The following is a 19,389-nucleotide window of genomic DNA, read 5'->3' on the forward strand; positions in this document are numbered from 1 at the left end:
ACACAGCCGTAGGATTTCCCTCCACTTAGGTTCAATTTATGGCATTAAATACTGTAGTATGTGGAAGGCTCCAAAGGAAGATAAGTGCTATGGTGAGGGCTGAAAAAAATAGATTAGAAGGGTTTAAAGATGAATCATGGAAGGGATGGGTGCAATACAGAAAGCAACTGAGTGCACTTATTCAGTCCTGGTTTTGCTGTTGAGATGAAAAGAAGATGGATAAATCTTACAGTGAAAGCCCTCACTCTTCTTGACTTACAAAGGTTCAAACTGTCACAAATGTGTGAACACACCAAGCAGTAGAAAAAGAGGTTGATATACACACACACTCAGATTGAAGAATCTCTGGTGATTAGTGACAGTTACATTTTTAAGTGAAATACCAGTGCCTTCTTGTACCCTACATTAAATCTAATGACCATGGGGGCTCATCAGTTACAGTCTCCTTTCATTAGCTAATTCCACAGTGCCTCATGAGCATGCTGGATTTTCATGACTTTAAATCACAGGCTGGCTTGGGTATTCTGCTGTAGCAAGCTCAGCTTCTTCACAAAAGCTAACAGCTGGGCAAAGATTAGCAGAAATACCAGTTTCAATTAATGTATTTTTTTTTAGACACAACCCAAACTGTAACTGACAGAACTAGACCTTAAATGCTATGCAGGGATTAGCTTTCCTAAAAATTTAGCAACAGAGCTGGCCTGAGCAGGTGACCCACATGTTATCTGTGAAATATTCAGCTTGGTGAAATCAGTATTTTAACTGTGACCCAAATAATGAAGTACTTAGTGTTACTTGCTAATTAGTGCTGTACCACCTAACAAGCAGAAGGTTATGCAAAACAAGAAGCAGCTTCTGAAGCTATAGAGATACCTATTATGTGTTCTAATGACTAAAGAAAACATCTTTTGTAAGGGTTTAAATATGACTCTCCTACCTTTCAGATCCTCTGGTGAGTTAGCTATTCCTCATGTCAAAAGGTGATGCCTGTCAGCCAAAAACTACATTAGAGCTGATAATTGAATTTCAAGAGTTGTCAAGAGCAGACTAAAAAAAATAGCTACTAGAAATTATGTACAAAAAACAAAAAAAACCCCCCAGTTTTTTCTGGTCTGGCAGGATGTAAAGCACACTGTGTGGTTTCTCTATGCCGTTTCCAATAATACATTCAATGTTTCTGGGCTACCTTTTTCTGACATTCTTCTCATGTATAATAATGATTCATTATATATAATATATTCAAGGACTGTAACTCACCTCTAAGTGCCTATAAATATTACTGCAGCTAGACATTTGCATTGTAAAACAAATGCATACCACTGGGATTTATGAAGGATCCTTTTATGTTAGTTCCTTGACAGGAAAGACAGATTTTTTCTGAAGTAAAACATTGACCTTAAACTCAACTTTAAATCTAGCACAGGAAATAATTAACAGCTCTTCCTTCCCCTGTGTTGCTTAGGTAATTTTAGGGAGGGCTGGGGGGCAAAGGATTCCTTGGTCATTCAAAATGGGTACAGCTATACAGTTGTTGTATCAGTGTTACTGGAATTATCCCCATTATTATGATGATAATATAAAATACCTACCTTCCCACTGCTTTGCAAATGCATGAACCATTTCTAAGTGGAGGTCTTAGAGGTGGTAGAAGGCAAACAGATGACATTGCTACTAGGAAGGGTGAAAGAAAAACATAGGCCCAGCTGGAACAAATGCTGCATTTGTGTCACTGCTCCAAGTGGTGTTAATGAAAGGGTATGGGATGCTGGCATCCTTTATTGCCCCTGCTAAGTTCATATTTGGATATGCAGCAGTTCTTCTAAAAACAGGGAGAAATCCAGTGCAAGATGACAACATTTCATGTAGGGCACACAAGTTGTGAGAAGCTGGCACCACAGGGATGTCCTGAGCAATCTTGCTGCCACCTCCACTAGGCAGAGTTGTTCAGTCTAGAAAAAAAAACCCTGAAAAGAATCACACTTTGTTCTTTTTCTGTGGTGATGAGAATTAGAAGTAATGAGCTTAAGTTGTAGGAAGAAACAATTTAGTCAAACAGCAGGAAAGCATTTTTAATAGGGTGGCAAAGAACTGTACTGGCACACCCAGGGGGGGGCTATGACATCTCCTCCAGTGCTGCTTTCCAGCCAAAGTTTTATGGGAAGGTTAGAAAAATGTCTGTGAGAGAAAACACAGGCATAATTACTGCCACTACAACAATAATTTGGTGCTCACATTCAGGTTTCTCTCCAGCCTAACCATGTTTAGCCACCATTCCCTGCTCTGCCATCTACCTATTCTTCTGGGTTTAACCTCACACCAGTTACACCTTGTCCTGACCAGTAAGAACTGCCACCAGCAGGACACAGGGCAGATGTTCCTGATTAGGGCAGGATGGAGGACAAAGGCAGTTGACTGAACATGAAATCCATGGCCCTCAATATGGTAATTTTAGCAGTGTGAAGGGCTGATGTAGGCAAAAAATACAGGAATGCAAGCAGCTTCCCCAAAGAGTGCTGAATAAGTGGAGATCAAGATTCCTCAGCCCTCAGTTAAATACACAGTGGTTGTTCATGACATCAGGGAGTGCAACAGGAAGGCTGTCCTAAATTAACTTCTCCTGTCTGCTCTCTGTCAAGTCATTTATTTTTTCAGTGCTTTTGTTCCTCTTTTGCAGGATGGGATAAGCAAGCTTCCTAGTTGCACTATGAGAACAGACAGGATCAGGTACTACCTTTGCCCATACACTTTAGTTGCTCTCAATGGAAATATGACCATTGCTATATTCTTGGTTTCATACTTATTTACACAGGCTTTTAGCTGAGCAAGCATTTCACTCCTGGGGTTTTAAATGGGATCCATTCTTTAACTCTCATTTGTTGCTACTTTACAGCATAGAAAACAACAACAACTGCAGGTTAGTAAAATATTTATTATCTTGAAACATACTGTATATACAGATGAGAGCCAATGGCTAGGATTTATCTGTCCCATCAACCCAAAACATCTTTGTAATATTTTTCCATTGGCTTAAAAAGGAAATACAAATAAAGACAATTTCATTATTAAAATATATATATAATGTTTTCTATATTTTTTTTCTATGCTAGAAAAGCAAATTTGAGATATGGCTTAAATATATTAATATTTTCCCTCTGGGGAGCTTGTCTTCACATTTGCATAGAATACAAGAAGAATGAGGTCAGGATAGAAGAAGGGTAGGCTGGGATGCCTGTTCTACCATATTTTTCTTTCCCTGCATACTAAACTCCAGTATTTTCCTGGTTTTTCCTCTAGAGGATCCCAAGTTTGTCCTCCCTTGTTTTAACCACTGCCATAGTAATACACACAGTACTCTTTTACAAAAAGACTCATTTTAACTCAGTGGAATTAATCAGCATTGCTGCTGCTGCTGCTTTAATTTCTGGTAGAAGGAGAAAGAGAGTGACTCCAGAGAGTAAAGTTCCTCCATTAGGACACCTGCATGGAATCACACCCTGGAGAAATCTCTTTCTTTCCACTAACTGCAGTGGAAGCCCAGGAAGACTTGGATGGAAAAAATTAGTCTTTGTGGATCTTGGTTTGCAGGAGTCCTGCAGCATCCCAACCTCCTACACAATGCAACCTCTGCATATTTTGGGAGCTGCACTGCCAGCCATCTTCAGTCATTTGCTGCTCTCCTCAGGGGCTAGCAATGCATAGCTCTAATGTTTACTGTCCTACAAAATGGCATCTGCACATCTACAAAGGCAGCAGATTCTCAGGCTTAGCTGGGATTTCAGTGTTCCTCTGAACTACTGAGGAACCATTACCTAGACTTAACAGTTCCTGGTTACAAGATACCAGTCAGGGAGGAAAGGGCTGCTAAAAAATGCATAGGATAAAAGGAAAATGACCTTTCCAGGTAGCTGAAACACACTGGAAATGACAGGAACAGTGCCCTGTCCTGTCTTAAGACTTTTTGCCAGACACTGTTCACAGTTGCCATGTGTGCAATGTACTTACCATATTCAATCAGGACTACATTAGCCAGAACTACTGCATTGATACTAGAATAGCAGTGCACAGTTTGTAGTGCTATGCCTTTGTCCACACCCCCTGTAAAACCCTGAAAATCTAAGGCAACATTATACCACAGCTGAAACCATGAAATTATGTCAAGCTCTGCTACTCAAACTTACTGTTTTTTTCTCTCCAAGATTTGTGTAACGTGGTACACAAATGAGCACCACGACAGCAATGACATCTGCCAGTCCTTGCTGCTATCACTTGAACTCACCAGGAGTTTGGGCCAAGAAAGCATCATTACATTTGAAAAATCTGTAAGTTCAAAAAAGACTTGTATCTTGGTTGTCAAGAGATTCATTTTCCTGGATATACCGGAGAATGTCCACTTCATTCATTGCCTGAATCCTGGTTTCTGTTGGCTTTGCCAGTGGAGATGAAATGCTGCTCCTGGGGGCAACTGCTGGCTTCTGAGGCAGTGGTGGCTTTGATGGTACCTTAGGTTTTGGTTTGGAGGTTACTTTCAAGAATTTCTCAAAATCATCTTCAACTCTGGAATGAAAATAAAACATCAGTAGCATCTTGGAAAATTCTGAACTGCTTTTCATTTTGTAAGGAAATGTAATCTTGCAAAATAAAACTTTCTGCAAGAAAGGATCAACTCTGATGAATATCTCTTTTAAAAAGAGCTTTCCATGAAACTTCCAATGTTACCAAAATAAGAACCATCTTTTTATAATGTGGTTTTTCAGTTCACCGTACAAATGAAATAATTTTACAGCATGTTTTAAAATGTCTAATTAAAACCAATTAGCAGTTATCAAAAGCACTTGATTTTACTTTGGGAAAAAATACTTTTGATTTGTGAAAAGGATGGTTTCCTTCCCAACAATTTTTCAAGGGATAGTACAATTTTTCACATTCTGCTCTGCTTCCTCTTCTGCTCCATCCCCCAAGAATGAGACAGAGCATCCCCCATGCTCAAAAAATAGAAAAACTAATGGCTTTAAAAATACTGTGTTCACATTTGCTGCCAAAAAAAATTTGAAAGAGTTTTGCAATTTGTGACCATATACAATTCTTTTTGGAGACCATTTCCCCCTGTTTCCTATTGAAATAACCCAAAACACCTGAAACAGTTCAGGATGTTTTCTACCTCCATTGTTTGACCTCATCCAGAGGCACAACATGCTGTGCATGCCCAACTCTGTTCCCATAGGAGCTGTTAAAGATCTTGAGAGAGCACTGTTATAAACAGATTATCTTGTGACTCCTAGAGGTGTCTGGTTTTGGAAAGTGAGTAACCAAAGGAAAAAAGGCTGTGACCCAAAAGAGATGTCAAAGTAAAAATTAGCATAGCTAGGGAAGTATTTACAGGTCACAGTGATTTCTGCTCTGAATCAAAATAGCCTCATTTTGATCCTCTGAGCTCAGTGGTCAAATAAAATGCCATAAGGAGTAAACACAGTTATTAATTTCCCAAAGGCCTGATTGATAAATAATTGTTAAGCAGCCAAAACCCAACCAGCAATCCATGCAGACAATCAGCTGTGTGACAACCAAATTACAAATGTGAAGCCCCTGATAAAATGATTACCTCCTCATACATGCTTACAAAATACAACTTGCAAAATAAACTTTAAAATAAACTTTACAAAATAAAACTTGCAAAAGGCTCCACCTCTACCTGTAAGATTCAAAATCAAGAGAACTACAGCAGAATAAGTGCAAGCAAAAACTTTTACATTAGGGATCAGGAGCCAAAGATCTAGAGCAGGTTTGTAATGTGTGGGTAACTCCTTGCCAGACCCCACCCCAGCCCCACTGAGATACACTGACTCTACAACCACAGTGCCTTAGGCACTGAAATGATTTAACTGTTCAGTTGTTTACAGGCAGGGATGTGAGAACTGTTTTTACCAAACTTCAACTGAATACAGCCCTAGGCTGTAACAGTGCCAGCAGTAAAACTCTCTCTGCCTCAGACAAAAGGTAGCTTGACAAAGCTACAAATGAACTATGGGATGATATTAAAGTGCAGGAGTTATTCCAAAGGGACTGGAATTTTCTTTGGTGTCCCTTCAAATAGTTTTACTTAATTCACTCTTAGAGGACCTGTGAGAATAAGAGTCTGGTCAGGTGATTCTTAAACAAGAAAAAAGTCAGCAGCACATGTGCAGCCCATCCTCTCCCTCTGTCTCTGCTTGAGCACCACATCAAGAGGTGGAAGAGTCCTTCCATTCAGGCAGACCAGCTGGGTGCTCTCTGTTAGTACAGCACCATCTTGTAGAAAATGGCAAGGAGCAAATGAAGATGAGACTCAGGGGACATCCAACAGCTCCTTCTCTCTGGAAGGATCCTCTGAAGTTCTTTATTTGAGCCCTTGGTGACTGCAAGGGGTTTGTTGGAGCAGCCCCTCCACCAGCTCCACTCACTGCAGAATCATCAAGGTGGAAAAGACCTCTAAGACCAAGTCCAACAATCCACTCTACAACCCTAACCACTACACCATTCACTGTAATACCTCCTCTACCCATCTTCTGAACACCCCCAGAGATGGTGCCCCTGCTACCTCCCTGGGCAGCCTCTTCCAATGTTTAACCATTCTTTCTGTGATTTTTTCTTTCAAATATCCAACCTGAACCTCCCCTGGTGAAGCCTGACCCCATTTCCTCTTGTCCTATCACTGGTCACCAGGAGAAGAGGCCAACATCTGTCTCACTACAATCTCCTTTCAGGAGTTAAAGTGCTCTTCTATACAGTGGGAAGCAACTTATTTGGGTAACTGTCTAGGAGGAGGGGGTACATGTTCAACAGAAAACTCATTGTACCTGAGATACTCTTTCACTTAAACCCTAGTACACAGTGTTTGAATGTGAAAACCACAGATAATCTATGAGCTCCAGCACCCTCAGCTAAGGATCCCACTATAATTAAGAAAAATGGTATTATTTCAAGAGTTTCTTTTTTATGTTTGCCCTTGTTAAAAGCTGAAAGGAAACTTGTGACTGCACTGCCCTGGCTGGAACAAACTACACTCACCAGGAACTGGCCACAAAGTTAATAAAGATTAGACTCAATTTTCTGCCATATACACTGTCAGAAAGCTTTAAGGTAAAACCATTCTTGAAGTCAGATCTTTTTGTGACTCCAAAGGGAATCTAAAAAGGATCTGTTTTAATCAAACCTGAAATCTTGTAAAATCAGCTGCCTGAACACTAGTATCTAAAACTAGGAAATACCTGAACAGACCAACTGATGGACAGAGAAGGGCCACTGTCCTACAGCTCTGCACCTGAACTCCATCTTGTTGGCTGTGCATTCCAGCAGGCAGCTCTTGTTTGTACCTCAAATTTCATGCCCCACATAATTCTGGAGATTATATTCTCTTTTATTTACATAATAAGATTTCTGATGTCTCTTAGATTCTGTGATTCCCTGTGGGTTTCATATGCTACCTAACTTAAAAAACATCTTGTTAATATATTCCTTCTAAATTCCTCTTCTACATAGAAGAAGTAATTTAAGACTAGGCTTTTTTGTTTGCTTCTAATTCTGGTATCCAAGAGATATCACACCTGTGATCCCATTGCAAAGACATGCTCCTGTTCTCTTTGCTGGGTAATAAACAAAACATGTCAGGGCTGGTATTTCTGAAGCCAAGCTTCTTGAGCTGAGATGATGCCTCCCTTCTTAGCATGAACATATACTGAGTGAATCAGTATCTATGTCATAACATTTTTGTCATAAATAACAGAAATCATAATAACTAGATAGATAATAGATACATATACATACAGATCACGTGAAGGAAGCAGAATTTTGAACCAGGTGCACTGCCCAGAAGAGGCAGCAGTAAATGTGTTCATTAATCTGATCAGAAGTTACAGCTTCCTGAATTCTCTACTCCTGTGTGGGATTATATTCATTTGAGTGCTAACCACAGCAACAAAACCACTCAGTACAGTCATAAAATACCCTCAAAAGATGCAGTTCAGTAGGCTGTGGGATTTGTGTTTTTTTGTTTTGTTTTGGTTTGGTTTTTTTTTTTTTTTTGGGTGGTGGTGGGAGGAGGGTTGACAGTGTGCTTTTAGACCAAACATTCTGCAGAAGATGATTTTTCTAAGTCTAAAAGCTCACCACATACATCTCCTTTTTCTGTCCTGGATTTTTTTAAAGACTTTGAGTAGACAGAAGTTTTCTACAGAGAAAACATATCAGATAATATGTGGCCTTTGTCTCAAAACCTCCTTTTCAGTGCTGCAGTGATAGGCAAACTGTTTGATCCATTGCCATTTGATCATGTGAGAAGCAACTGTCTTTGGAAAACTGAAGTGGTAAAATGCAAAATGCCTCAGGCAGATATAGAAATATGGATTTCTATTTCTTGAGAAGCAAATGAATTGTTACAGTACATAACTACCACCATATTTAACTCCAGGCCAGGAGGAGGAAGGAAAAAAAAATCAAGTAATTATTCTGAAATAACAAGGAGATTAAAGGAAGAACCTTTCCACCCCCATCCCCCATCTTTTTCAGGCAATCAGGCACAGACTCCATGTAATTAATCATTCTCTAATTAGACTCTTTCTTTTTTGTAATGGAAAGCAGTGCCACATTGTTTAAAATTCCAGCAACACTGTTATGCTGATTCATGGACTCTACTGGTGGAAAATTTCTTTGTTTCCAGATACAGAAAGCAGTCAAAATCCTTACTGAAGAAAGGCTGTCACAAAGCTCTGGCTGCTAAGCATGTGGACTTAAGAGAGCAAATGAGTTTTTGACTGGAGAGACAGATGCAGCTGCCATCAGAACATCAGCATTTTAGATGCCAATTCTCTGAACTTTGTCCTGTCTTTTTGGACAAGATCTTTGGGACAGGAATGACTGTGGGCATGTACAGCACCTAGCATGATAGGGACAGTGACCTCTGCCTGCTGCAAATGTTCTGAGGAGAATCAGTAATGAAAGCAAGAGACAGACTCCCATAATTTGCTAAAGTATCCAAAAGGATCATGCTTTGAAGCTAGGTTGTGCAACTCAGAGCAACTCTTGCAGAACAGACTTTTATCTTTCGCCATCTTATTATCAGTGTCTTTATTTTGTCTGGTGTTAATTCCAAGGCCTGTGGAAATCACAGAGGCTGGAGTTAACCATAGGCGTGCAAAGCACATGGGGCTGTGTAGGAAGTAGCTCTCCTCCTGCTCCTGCTTTCCCCTGCAATCCTTCACAGGTAAATTCATACCAGTACTTTAACCAGTATAGGAAACACATCTGGACACTGGGATGTGTCCAGGAAGAAATGCTGGAAGAACCACTAGCACAACTTTGCTCTGGGACATATTAGCCCTCATCCAAAAAACTCCCAAGCACCACTTGGATCTGACACAAGACAGGGACCATTCCCAGCAGGTGCCTTGCTCTGAAACTGGAGAGAGTCTGATAGCATGAGTGTGGTGTGGTGTGGGGTGGTGTAGTATGGGGTGGTCTGTCTGAGGGGCAGAGAGCAGACTCATTAGGATGGGTAAGCCCCACATGCATGTGCCCCCAAGAAGCCCTCTGAGGAAAACAGCCTGTTGGTTAGATCCCTCACCCAGGAAATAAGAAAATTCAATTTTTAGAATTTGAACCAGAGAGATGGTTCAGTTTTTTCATCAGATTGAAGAAACTCAAACCTCTCCTGCCTGAGCTCCCCACACACCAGGCAAAGGCATAGTTTAAGCAGGGGAGAGCAGGCAGCTTTTTCCTCCCAGCTGAAGATGGCTATTGAAATTACAAGTAACCTGAGCCAAGGTGCTTGAAATCTGGTAACTGTCAAGCCTAGCAATAGTGCCTTTCTAGACTAGGGAAGACTAGGACTCTAGGCAACCTCTCCATTATTCTGTACAATCCAAACATATTCCTAGAGGTGGAGCAATAAATGATGTTTCTCATCCGGCAAAAGCCTTTCTATTCCATTGGTCAGGTTTACTGTGTAGCTCTTCCAGTGTTTTTAAGTAGCATCCCTATAATCACAGGTAAAGCAAAAAGAACAACATAAATTATTGAAAACCATTATGGAGAGTACATTTGGGAAGCAAGAAAATCCACTAAAGACTGGTAAAGAAAAGAACAGCTATTTCTTTGTCTACTGCCACCAAACCAAGCTTCTTTTCCCACAGTCAGGTCACAACAAGGCAAAGAAATTGCCCTAGAGTGGTCAGGAAATTTCTCACTCATTTGTTGCAACCTCCTCTACCATCTGCCTATCAGCCAAACAACCCTACCCAAAGGAACTACATTTAAACCCTCTGGAGTTTCTCAAAGCTGTTCTCACAATCATGATGCAAGAAAGCTTTTCTCATGTGGTGCTGGAGGTGGTAAGCTATATGGCTCCTGGCTAGTCTGAAGATGCAAGTGTTGAACTCTGAATTTAGAAGCTGCCAGTGGCCTGCTGACTGAAGAACCTCAGACTTTTCCTGCTTCAAGGGTGGCAAAAGCTCCTGGGCAAACCTGAAGTTAAAGAACTGCTCAAGAAGCTGTATGCACTGAATGCTGTTTAAAAATAGCCATTGTTAGGCTCTGACGATTTGCTGCTCCCTAAAGGGTCATCACTTGCATCACTGGTGGCACAGCTCGGTGCTCAGAGCTGTAAATACAGATCAACCTGTAAAATTCACCTTTTAAGGGCACAGGCAGGATGCTGCTGCTGTAGCACAAATACAAAAGCTGGACTATCCCTTTCAACACCAGCAGTGTTAGATCAGCATAAGCCCAAGAAAGAATACACCAGGTCTACCCTAACAGGGCAGCAGAACTGAGATACTGCTGCTGGCACTTTTCTCAGCACTGGAAAAAGACAAATCTCACACTGACAGCTTCTTCCTTCTAGTTCAACTCCCTATTCATTATCAAAGGTGAAGCTAATTAAATCTCTCCTTAAAGGCTGCTCATACAACTGTGATAATGATTTCAGTGTGCTATGTGTGATAATTTATAAAAATCTGTGGGCCCACAGAGCTGCTGCAAAATTCACAGGATGAGTTCTAGCACTGATTTTCCACAAAGACCTGATCTGTCACACCAGGGACCCACACTTTAGATTAATGAGGCAGAAAAGGTCAACCACAGTCCAGCTGCATGAAAACTTAATTTGCACATCCATGGCCACTGGGTAGATGGAGATGAGAAAATAAGATGCCATGAAATTCATGATGGCAGAGTTTTCAGTTACTGATTTCTACTGAAAAGTTCTACTGAAGTTGAACTCTCTCTCTAGCTTAAACGGAAATCAGACCTGAAGAAAAGCTTTCAAAATGGAGGTAAATAGCTGAATGTGTCCAGAAGGAATCTTCATTTGGTATGATGTGATCCAGGAAAATGACAGGAGAAAATAGAAGCTTGGTTCTAAGTCCATTCTCAACACTATTTTTTTTAACATCAAGGGAAAGGTTGATCAGCCACCCTTTTGTCTCACTGTAGTTGGTTGCCTTGCAAAAGTCAAAGCAATGGGACCCAGGACTTCTCAGAAGAGCCTTGGTTCTTCTGTACCCTTGTGGTGAAGAGATAAACCAAACAGACCTATTCTTCCCTTTCTCAAAGCACATCCTATGAAGGAAGAGTATGATGTGCTCCTTTTCTCCTGAGGGCAATATAAGGGCTGGTTCCTACCACAGCAATTTCTCTCTTTTCCACAAGTTCTGGAAGGACATGTAAGTACAACACTCTACATGCATCCCATTGAGGTGTTATGGCAGACTTAGTGATAGGAAGTAATGCCTGCATCTCCCGTGCCAGTGGTTAAAATGAGGTAAGTCATCTAGTTTCTCCATCATTGTCACTTAATATTTGTTGGTAGGCCAATGAATTTAGTACCCAGCAAAAGACTGGTCAGTGGACAGAAGAGGGAAGATACTCGTTTGAATGGGTATTTTGCCATCAAAATACATCTTTCATTACACTTACAAAGCAACTGGTTCTTCTCAAAGCTCAACACTTAATGTAGATTGGGTGATCCCATTTAAAATAGTAACTCTCATTTCATTTGAGCAGCTATCCACAGAGAGCACAGTCTTCAGCTTGCAATGGCAACATTTATCATATTCTCTTCTCCCTCATGTTGTGACAAGCACAGCCCACACATATTTTGCAGACTCATTTGTCTCCATAACAGTCTCTTCCTCAAGAGTTACAAGTCACTGCTGGGGATTCATTGCTGTGCTGACATTGCTGTGGTGCTACTGCTTCAACAGCCACTCAGGAGATATAAAGATCACAAGAGACTTGGTTGCTGTGCTCTGAACATCATTTTTTTCCCAGCTCCCACCCAGAAGAAGTAGGTTCTGCTTCCCTCTGCTTTAGGCAATGCTCTCCTATCTCTGCCCACAATTCACTGGGAAGCACATTTTCCAGTAAATCAGACACATCTTGGATTTACCACACCCATGAGCAGACCACACACAAATGTACACACAAATGTATACCACATAAGTCAAGAGCTACCACATCTTCATTATTCAGGTGATCCATCTGTGTACAGGGAACATGCCTAAGTTTCTGGACCTACTGCAGACCTTCTGGTGCATCATAGCTCAGGCTGGTCTTAGATCTTGACAAATTTTCCATTTGGTACAATAGTACATCCAACAGACAAAGATGTCTGTGAGTTTTTCTCTAGTAGCTCAACCAGCTCTAGTCCATTAAGGAAATGAGTTGTCACAGTGCCCACTTGGATCTGAGGGTTCAGGAGAGATTTCTCCAGTCCTCTTTAGGAGGGGAGAGGAACGATGACATATAGAGGGTAAAGGCAAGATTTAATATTAAGCCTCCAAATATGGTCAAGCCCCCAAGCCAAAAAGAGTGCAAGGTTCAACTCACATTGAACATTTCTTCTCACCACAAAGGGTCACTGCATGAAAAACAGTGTGACACTGCCCTGCAGGAGCATGGAACACTAACCTGGTGGTAAGGAATGGTGGAAGTTGCCTTTACATTAGGTGCAACAGTTCTGCTAAGGCTTCCAGCTAACCAGAAAACAGAGAGCACTGTTCATTAACATTTTAGGAAAGTTCAGCAACAGGATTTCAGATGCTTGCAATGAAGTTCCCCAGGGAAGCTGTGGATGTCCCTTCCCTGGAAGTGTTCAGGCTGGGTTGGATGGGGCCTTGAGCAACCTGGTCTAGTGGGAGGTGTCCCCATCCATGGCAAGGGGGTTGGAAAAGATGATCTCTAAGGTCCCTTCCAACCCAAACCATTTTATGATTCTATTAATTTACATATAGGTGAGGTGAAACATTCTACTGGGTTAAAGCAGCACTTCCTCTACTCTTCTTTTTCCAGCTTCTCCTTTACACCCAGTCACCTTGCAATCAGCACTCTGTGTTGTGCAGATAACACTGAATTTGGTTTACCAGGGGATTAAACCTACCAGGGATCAGGATCCTGACCTATACCTCTGGAACAAGCAGGAATTGCCTCTGGATTCCCTTAATAACTTTTCCATTATACTGCTGGCATGATTTTCTGTTTCATTATGCATATTCATTTCCAATTAGATCTTAATAACTTCTGAACTACTGAAAGCAGTGGGACAGTTCAAGAATAAATGAAAACCACTGGAATTTAAAAGAAATGGAATCTTTTCCCATGGGTTTCCATTACCATCTGGGTGTGCTGCAAACACTGATGACTTGAAAGTGATCCAAAAGCCTATTGGTCTTGGAGCAGACTTCAGAGACCTTTCTCTGTCACAGAGGAAGAGGAAACATATAATCCAAAGGTTATTAACATGACAGAAGGAGAAACTCTCTCCACTAGTGGGTAATAATGCAATGAGTGCATTGAAACAGGCACTTCTCTTCTAGCCATACAAGCAACCTGGATCAAACACTATATGCTGAGATTGCTAGCAGAGGAGAAAGCAAACACAAAAATATTGCAAACACATATGTGTTTACTCCCAAAATACCACAGCACTAAATCAGGTCATACCATGCCTCATCAGTTTCTATAAACATCAGGTGGGCTGTCAGGATGTAATGTGATATGGCACCCAACTCAATTTAACCTCTGTTTAAATTAAGTTAGTTTTGCTATTTAGCTTTTGCTTTCTATGCATGCAAAAGCACTATCTATCTCAGCAGTAATACCTAACTGCTTCAGGAGAGGGTTGACACCACACACAGATTTCTCTCTCCTGGGTTTAGTACCTGCTGTGGAAAATACACATCCTAACGGGAGCTGGCTGGCAAGAATTAGCACAGGAAGCAGGTTGGCCACATCAATCAGATGCCAGCCTGAGATCCAGAAGGCATGAACCCAACTCTACTGCAGCAGATTCCCTGGTGATGCTCTGGGCATTGGCTCCCTGCTTGATCTCTTGAGCATCATCAGTGCAGTCAAACTGGCCTTTAGGGAGAGATGTCAGGAGTAAAGCACATTAAAAAATTGTATGTTCCAGTGCTACACTAATAAGGAGGCAGGTAACTGTAAAAAGCAAGTATATTATTCCTTCCTGTAACTGTGAGTTCCATCCCTTCTTTCCACTGGATTAAAACTTAAATGCAGGATGATTAATGAGAGTCCTTTATAGCTGTGGAGGTGAGCACAGGATTCATCCTGGAAGTGAACATGAAGTTCTGTGAGCCAGCAGCAGAAAACCATTCCTCCTGTGGCAAGGTGCAGTCTCACAGGAATTTGTTTCTGGGCTTAGTTTCTAACTTTTCATAATGGAGGTCAGTTTCCTTTTCCTGTGGATTTCTTGCAGAAGGCAGAAGTGTCATATTAGAAAACAGGGAGCAGATGGCATGCCTCAGGCCACATGGAGTCCTTAGGAGTCACACAAGAATACCTTACACAATACCTTTCTCAAAGGGTCTTTCTTCCTAATTTCCCTTATAATGTGTTAGATTTCCAAGCTCCATGACACACAGCTCACCTTTTACTTGTAAGTACAAGTGCTGCTTCATAGGCAGCACTCAAAGCATTTAAGCTTTGGCCTTTAATTATTATCTTTTGATGTCTAAGTAACTCCTGAGATTGCCTTCATCCTACACAACAGATTTGAGATGTGTACCTCAGCAGTTCCTCAGTGTCCTCCTCAGGACCTGTGTTCAGCACATGCTCTCTGTTCTTACAGGCATCTGGCAGCAGCAGTGAATCACCCAGCCTGACTGCCCCACCAAGGTCTGGATCTTCAAATAATTTCAGATCTAGAAAGGGGAAACAGAAAATGCTTCAGTTAGATCATGCTACATAACACAATACCTGCATTAACACTAGCTAGCACACCTGCCTACTGGGCTGAAAAAAAGAGATCATGTAGCCCTTTTTTACTAGGACTTCCAATCCATAAAGTATAGTGATACTCTCTGTACTCTCCAGGACTTGGTAATTCTTGAATTCAGAAGTAGGTCACAAAACTCCTTAGTGGGCCATAGGTGACTGTGGGACAGACAGCTCCCACAGACCTGTAACATACAAGCCCAAAATGTCAGCAGTGAACAGCTATGGGAACTATTTATTCTTTCTTATGCTCATTTTATTTATTCTTTCAAATTATTCTAGGTTATTTTGCCCCAGCTGAAGATTTGCTTTAACATTCTCAAGTCATTATTCAACCTGTGTATTCTGTATTACTACATTTTAAAAGCTCACTTATACAAATGCTTTAGTTAAAACAATCTGTGCATATACAAATATAGAACAGATTTACTCTCTTTCATCTTCTTCCTGGGACCAATTGATGAGAAATCTTTTTCTGGGCCAAAGAGTCCTTCATCTGGATCTAGTTCCTTTTCAAAAATGCTTAATTTTGGCTTCTCTTCCTTGGTTGCAGATGCCTTGTTTGGTTTTTTAGTTCTAAAAATGTAAGAAACAAGAAAGTCAGCTGTGAGTCTTCATTTAACAAGAAAGATTTATGGCTAGAAAGTCTCATAAACTGAAAATAGATGGGAGGCTGGGAAAGGATTAGAGAAAAGCACATAGGCATCATCTACTTGTTGGCAGGAGCAGGATATTGAGCTGGAGGGACTGTTGGTCTGGCATACTCTCCCTGTACTCATGCTTTGCACTCTTAAGAACTATCAAGGAACCCAGCAGGAACTGGAAGAGCAGGGTAACAATGCTGTACTCTGCAAACCACCACTCAATCTCATTTGTTTTAAGCAATTTTACTCTTCCCACGCAGAAAGCTTAAAATAAGAAAGAAAAGCAGCTCCAGCACCACTGTCACAGACAGAGAGACAGACAAAAAAGGGATAGCTTGAATAGCCCTGATCCCTTCAGACAGGTTTAAAAAAAACTTGTTGGCTCCATTTCTATGCCAGTGCCTGCTGCAAGTTTTGATTGCTGCATACACCCCTCATAGAGGTGTTGGACACTCCCCTCATGCTTCCCAGAGGAGAACTGACATGAAGACAACAGTGCCTTTAAGTTGAAGCAAGAAGGGACTGGATAGAAGATACTTGGTTGGACAGAATGCTATTTGCAGAATTTATGAATGTCACTCAGGACTTTGTCAAACCAAGGATAGGATTAACTTCCTCTAAATTTAGTCTTCTAAACATTTGACAGCAAGACAAAGGTAATTTTTAGGCATCTTCTCAACTCATTGGAAAGAGAAAGACATCTCCATAGGAGAATGAATACCATCTATTTTGATCATATTTGTATGCAATAAATATTTGAAGATTTATTTCCTTCTCCCCCTGGCTGGAAAAGAAGTTAAGAACTAGTATGGGTTACAGGCTGCATTTGCACATGGCTTAAACAAGGAGAGATGAATCCCCTTCCAAAACCAGAGTGAAAAGTGTGTGCCTAATGCTTTCATACCTAGGAGTCCCATTCCACTACCTGAAGCTACAAGGCAGCTTTCTCAGTAGGGCAGCTTAAATTAGGAGGGAAGCAAGATGGCACAAAAAAGAAAATTTAGAGAACAGGACAAAAACCTCTGGATGAAAAGTTCAATGCAAACTAAGCTGAAAGAGAAGCATTCCTTAGGACAGCACAAACTTCCTAAGAAATTGTCATATTTCACAGAACTTTACTCTAAGCAGCCTTGCAATTTCTAAGGTAGCCCCTTTGAGTGCCTCTTGCAATAGCAGATCTGATCTTCTCCTTTGCAGATAAAAGGTCAGGTTGCAGCCTAGAGCAAACTTAATTATCAGCACTTAACATGCCACAGTCATCAAAAACTAAGAACTAAGGTCAAAAGACTACACATACATTCCAACTACATTAAAGAATCTTATAAAATCCTCTTCCGATTACGGCTGCACACAAAAGAGTGGAGTCCAGTTACCTCCAGTTATTTTCATAAGTTTATTAGCACCAAATAGAACTTATGGATGGTATTACATTGCTACCACCACTTATTTGCAATGGCAAATGCTGCACTTTAGAGGCCTAAGAGCAAGCCCTGTGCAGAATTTTAAAATGGCCTTATTTGGAAATATATGCAATTTAATATACTAAAGGTACAGGCAGTTTTCAGTGACTAATTTGCTGAATTATTTATGCTACTAACCTTTGGAAACAGGAGAAACTTCCCCGGCTTCCTATTTTTTGCATTCATGTCCTTGATGGATGTGTCTTGAGTGACTTTTGAATTTGAGCTACTTTTGAAAGGTCACCTCCAAGGAACTATCTCAAACTGAAGCATTTGTAAAAGAGCCTTCTTCCAAAACCTGACAAAATCTGAAGTTATAATATCTGCAAGCCAGACAGCTTTCAACCAGAATTTCTACATAAATTCATTGCTTTATTAATGTGGTAAGAAATCTATCACTCAAATGAACCTAAGTATGAAAGGAAAAGGTAAAAAATGAGAGCCATTATATCTAACAACAGTTATACTCTAACAGAACAGTAAGACTGAGTAAGCTTTCAGAGCTGACAAACTGTTTAAAAGTAGAGTTATTAGCCACAAATTAATTCAATCTATTGAGGAAACAGCAACCTTGTTTGCATAATTCATGCCTTGCAATGTATTCTTTGAGAAGTGAATGGCAGTATCAAAGAGGATTTGCAAACCTACGGAACGTCAAAAAGTCTTTGAGAAGATCTCTTGTTCATCCAGAGATTTATAACAACTCTCCTGATGCCTAAGAGCCTGTTATGCCACAGGTACTTACAAGCCAAGCATGAGCATACAACATTACCAAGCAACAGCTCTCCACATCAGTGAAGCTGACAAGCAGTTTACTAATAGCTGGATAGAATATTTGCAGCAAAGAATACCAGAATGGTGGGAAATACTCAGGAACTGGAAGAGAACCATAGTGTCATAAAGAGCAGCAGGCAGAACAAAATTAATTGAACCAAAGGTCCTGGTAATAATAACCCTGTGTCTAGTCTAGCCATCAAAGCAGCCCACTCACACTGGCTTGCTTTCTGTTTTGCCAGGGGACTCCACTGGCAGCTTTAGGGCATGAGGCCAAACCCACAGAGCTTGACTGCTACCAGTAAGAACATGAAGTTGTTTTCCTGCCTTCAAGTTGTTTCCCATCACTGCCCTTCCAAGGAAGGAGCAGTTGGACTGCCAAGTAACTCCAGCATATCCATACAGGGACTCTGCTGAGATCGGTCTCTAACTGGGAAACAGGATTCCCACGGTTCTGTATTTAGCTGTGCCAGTCCAGGCTGTGCACTGCTGAGCAGAGGTTAATGCATGAGAAAGGCTGTGTAAGAAGTTTCTGAGTCTGCCTGAGGTTCCAGTTTCTCAGTCAGCTTCCCCTCATCTCCTCTCTGTATATTCCAGCCATGTCCACATAAGCAGGGGACCAGGGACTTATCTGGGACTGAGCTGAAGTCACAAAGCAGAGGAGAAACTGTAAGGATACTTAATTCAATGACCAATACATGGCAGGGTACAGCATGCTGGTACAGGGGTGCAGAGGCTTTTGGGAAGACAGAAATGAAGAAATCTTTAGTATCCCAAGATACTACTGTTACTGAAGCCCTGCACTTCATTGGTACCTTCTTCATACCCCACACTCCCAGCATTGGTATCTGACTGTGGTGGGTTGGCCCTGGCTGGAGGCCAAGTGCCCACCAAAGCTGCTCTGTCACCCCCTCCTCAACTGGAGAGAATACATAATTGAAAGGTTCACAGGCTGAGACAAGGATAGGGAGGTCACTCAGCAGTTACCCTAATGGACAAAACAGGCTTGACTTGGGTAAATTAGTTTTATTTTTTAGCAATTAAACCAGTGTAGGATAATGAGAAATAAAAAACAAACCCTAAAACACCTTGCCCCAAGCCCTCCTTTCTTCCCAGGCTTCACTTCACTCCCAACTTCCTTACCACTTTCCCCTCCAGCAGTGCAATGGGACAGGAAATGGGAGTTGCAGTCAGTTCATCACATGTTTTTTCTGATGCTCCTTCCTCATCCACAGGAGGACTCCTCA

The 19,389-nt window shown here is 41.2% G+C and overlaps 1 protein-coding gene across 2 annotated transcripts in view; it reads right to left on the reverse strand.

The window, feature by feature from the left end:
* Window positions 1-2,909: 2,909 nt before the first annotated feature.
* HS1BP3 (HCLS1 binding protein 3) overlaps window positions 2,910-19,389 on the reverse strand; it is a 54,160-nt gene continuing 37,680 nt past the window's right edge. For both annotated transcript variants that reach the window (XM_071742020.1, XM_071742021.1), the window contains exons 5-7: window positions 15,695-15,840; window positions 15,056-15,191; window positions 2,910-4,554 (exon numbers count right to left, since the gene is read on the reverse strand). In XM_071742020.1, the coding sequence (XP_071598121.1) occupies window positions 4,326-4,554; window positions 15,056-15,191; window positions 15,695-15,840 (511 nt within the window). In that variant the 3' untranslated portion in view covers window positions 2,910-4,325. The remainder of the gene's footprint in view (window positions 4,555-15,055; window positions 15,192-15,694; window positions 15,841-19,389) is intronic.

Source organism: Heliangelus exortis, chromosome 3, assembly GCF_036169615.1.
Source record: "Heliangelus exortis chromosome 3, bHelExo1.hap1, whole genome shotgun sequence".
Classification (NCBI taxonomy): Eukaryota; Metazoa; Chordata; class Aves; order Apodiformes; family Trochilidae; genus Heliangelus; species Heliangelus exortis.